Genomic DNA, 2,946 nt, shown 5'->3' on the forward strand with positions numbered 1-2,946 from the left:
ACAGAGCAGGACTCCATCTTTCCGTCCGTCTGTCTCTCTTCTTTGTGAATCTTTCTCTGTCTCAATCTCTCTCTTGCTTTCTCTGAGTCTCTCTCTTCCTGTCACTCTTTCTGTCCCCAGCTCTGTCCTCGCTGCCTCTCTTAGTCTCTGTGCCTCTAAGTCTCTGTTAGAGGAGCATACCTCCTCCACCCCATGCCCCCTGTCCCCATGGGCACTGCCCGCCCCTGGCTCTGGCCGCCCCCACCAAATCCTAGGGTTCCCCCAAGCGCCCCCTGCCTGCACCTGCCATGTTCACAAAGGCCCCTGGGGTGCTCAGCCCCAGCCCTGGAGCCCGATTTTTAAGCCCATAGACCTGGGGTTGGGGCAGGAAGGAGGCAGGAAGGAACTTTGCTGGGCCACTTCCAAGAACCTCCACTGTGACATTTGGGACCGGGCGGGTCCCGCCCCACAGACCCAACTTCCCCTCCAAACCTTGAAGTGTAACCCACAAGGGTTACCCCCACATGGAGCTGCTGCCCGGAAGCCCTTCTCCCCCAAAAGCAAAATGATTAAAAATAACCTCAAGAGCTGGGCCCCGCCTGGCCCCAGGCTTCCCAGGAACCGAGGCTGCTGCCGGGACTGCTGGGCCAGCCGAGAGGCACGGCTGCCCACGGCACCTCCGCTCGACACAGTTTCAAGGCTTCTCCTTGATTGTGTTGGGCTCTGATTTTGTTTCCTTGACTGTAAACCCATTTTCTCCTCTTTTGGGTCAAGCACCCTGGTTTTCTGTGCTGCCATGGACCCCCCTCCTGCCTGCCCAGCTAGGCCTGCAGGTGGGTTTTGTATGGTATGTTGATACTGATGTGGATATAAAACATTGAACTAAAAAAAAAAAAATGAAAAATGGGATAGTGACAAATAAGAAACTTTGGAGACAGTGAAGGGCAGTAGTTTGTCCATGTTGAGAGCGAAGAACTGGAGTTTAATTGGGATAGAAATCCTGCTAATAGCACCCGATGCCTGAAATCTGAGCTCTCTGCTTTTAGGTTTTCCAGTTCAAGTTTTTGGATGCTGCCTATTAAAACATTCCTGGTTGGAAAGTGTCTGTATAGAAGCCATAAGTATTAAGTATTTGCTGTGTTTACCATGCTTAGCTCTCTGTAAGGAATATGGAATCATGTGAAATGCCTCATGTTCTCAAGACGCTTGACTTTTAAAAAAATACAGAAGAAATATAAGTATTAAAAATAAAGAAAGAAGAAGCTTGAGTTTTAGGGGTGAAATCAGGCAGCGAGGTGAGTGGTTAGGGGCAATTAGGCAGGCAGGCAGAGTGGTTAGGGGCTATCAGGCAGGCAAGCAGAGTGGTTAGGAGCCAGCGGTCCCAGATTGCGAGAGGGATGTCTGACTGCCGATTTAGGCCCGATCTGCTGGATCAGGCCTAAACCAGCAGTCAGACATCCCCCAAAAGGTCCCGGATTGCGAGAGGGTGCAGGCTGGGCTGAGGAACCCGCCCCCCCAAAACCCCCATGCACCGGGCCTCTAGTCCTATCCTATCCTATATAATGAAAGTGTAGTATGCAAATTGTCCCCTTGACCGGGAAGTTGTCCAGGAGTTTGACCAGGGGGCGTGGCCGGTGGGGGGGAAGGAAGGGAGGCCCTGGCTGGCAGCTGGCAGCCACCAGGGACCCTACCAGTGTCTGCATTTCATGCACTGGGCCTTTAGTTTTTTAAATAAAATCGGTACAAACAGAATTTCTATCGCCTTTTCCACAAAGAAATGCTGTGTTTCCAAAGATTCTATACAATTCAGATACCTGGCGCCAGTGGGGAGGGACCGGCCAGGGCCAGGGCTGTGGGTTATTCCCAGATCCCCGTGACAGCACCAGCCAATTCTGTGTTACTCTCCAGCGCATCATCAGCCGATTGATTTTAGAGTTTTATCGACTCTTCTTCTGAGACACTGCCAGGCAGGCCGTAAGCCCTTTCTCTGAGCCCCTGGTCCCTCTGCCCTTCCCTCCCGGCTTTGATCGAGCTATGGACATTTTCTCAGGTGAGGCCTGGTCCCGGGGGGGAGGTTTCCAGCCTCGGAAAGATTCTAGGTCCAGCTGTTTGCGGTTTCTTTGGCTTTTGCAAAGCCTCAGGGCTTCTGTGAACATGTAAATTCTGCAGGCATGAACCTTTCTGACACGAGTCTTCTTCATGATTCCAATTCTATGAGGTCCCTGAAGTTGTCAGATTCATAGAGAGAGAAAGCAGAGTGGGCATGGCCACGGGCTGGGAGGAGGGCGAAATGGGAATTCGTGGTTGAATAGGTACAAAGTTTCAGTTTTGAGAGATGGTAAGAATTCTGGAGACAGAATGTGCAACTGTGTAAATGTGCTTAACACTATTTTATTTATTGATTAGAGGCCTGGTGCATGACATTTGTGCACTGGGGTGGGGAGGGGTGGTCCCTCAGCCTGGCCTGTGTGCTTTAGCAGTCTGGGAGCCCTCAGGGGATGTCCCACTGACGGCTTAGGCCCGCTGTCAGCCCGGCTTGTGGCTGAGCAGCGCTCCCCCTGTGGGAGAGCACTGACCACCAAGCGACAGCTCCTGCGTTGAGTGTCTGCCCCTGGTGGTCAGTGTGCATCATAGCGACCGGTTGTTCTGCCGTTGGGTCAATTTGCATATTACCCTTTTATTATATAGGATTGACTTTAGAGAGAGAGAAAGGGAGATTATACATATTTGTTGTTCCACTTATTTGTGCATTCATTCCTTGATTCTTGTATATGCCCTGACTGGGAATCAAACCCACAACCTTGGTGTATCAAGATATTGAGATGATGCTCTAACCAACTGAGCTACCTGGCCAGGGCAAGCTCGAACCCGTCTGTTTCATTTTTTTAAAAAATATTTTTATGGATTTCAGAGAGGAAGGCAGAGGAGAGAGAGAGAGAGAGAGAGAGAGAGAGAGAGAAACATCAA

The 2,946-nt window shown here is 50.9% G+C and overlaps 1 protein-coding gene across 1 annotated transcript in view; it reads left to right on the forward strand.

Annotated features, from left to right (window-relative positions):
• The window catches only part of LOC102257296 (phosphatidylinositol 3-kinase regulatory subunit beta-like), a 5,658-nt gene extending 3,723 nt beyond the window's left edge, over positions 1–1,935 (forward strand). Inside the window, exon 5 of the mRNA XM_014538887.1 lies at positions 1,888–1,935. Coding sequence (XP_014394373.1) covers positions 1,888–1,935 — 48 coding nt within the window. The remainder of the gene's footprint in view (positions 1–1,887) is intronic.
• Positions 1,936–2,946: the final 1,011 nt, after the last annotated feature.

This window comes from Myotis brandtii, unplaced genomic scaffold, assembly GCF_000412655.1.
Source record: "Myotis brandtii unplaced genomic scaffold, ASM41265v1 scaffold201, whole genome shotgun sequence".
In the NCBI taxonomy this organism is placed as follows: domain Eukaryota; kingdom Metazoa; phylum Chordata; class Mammalia; order Chiroptera; family Vespertilionidae; genus Myotis; species Myotis brandtii.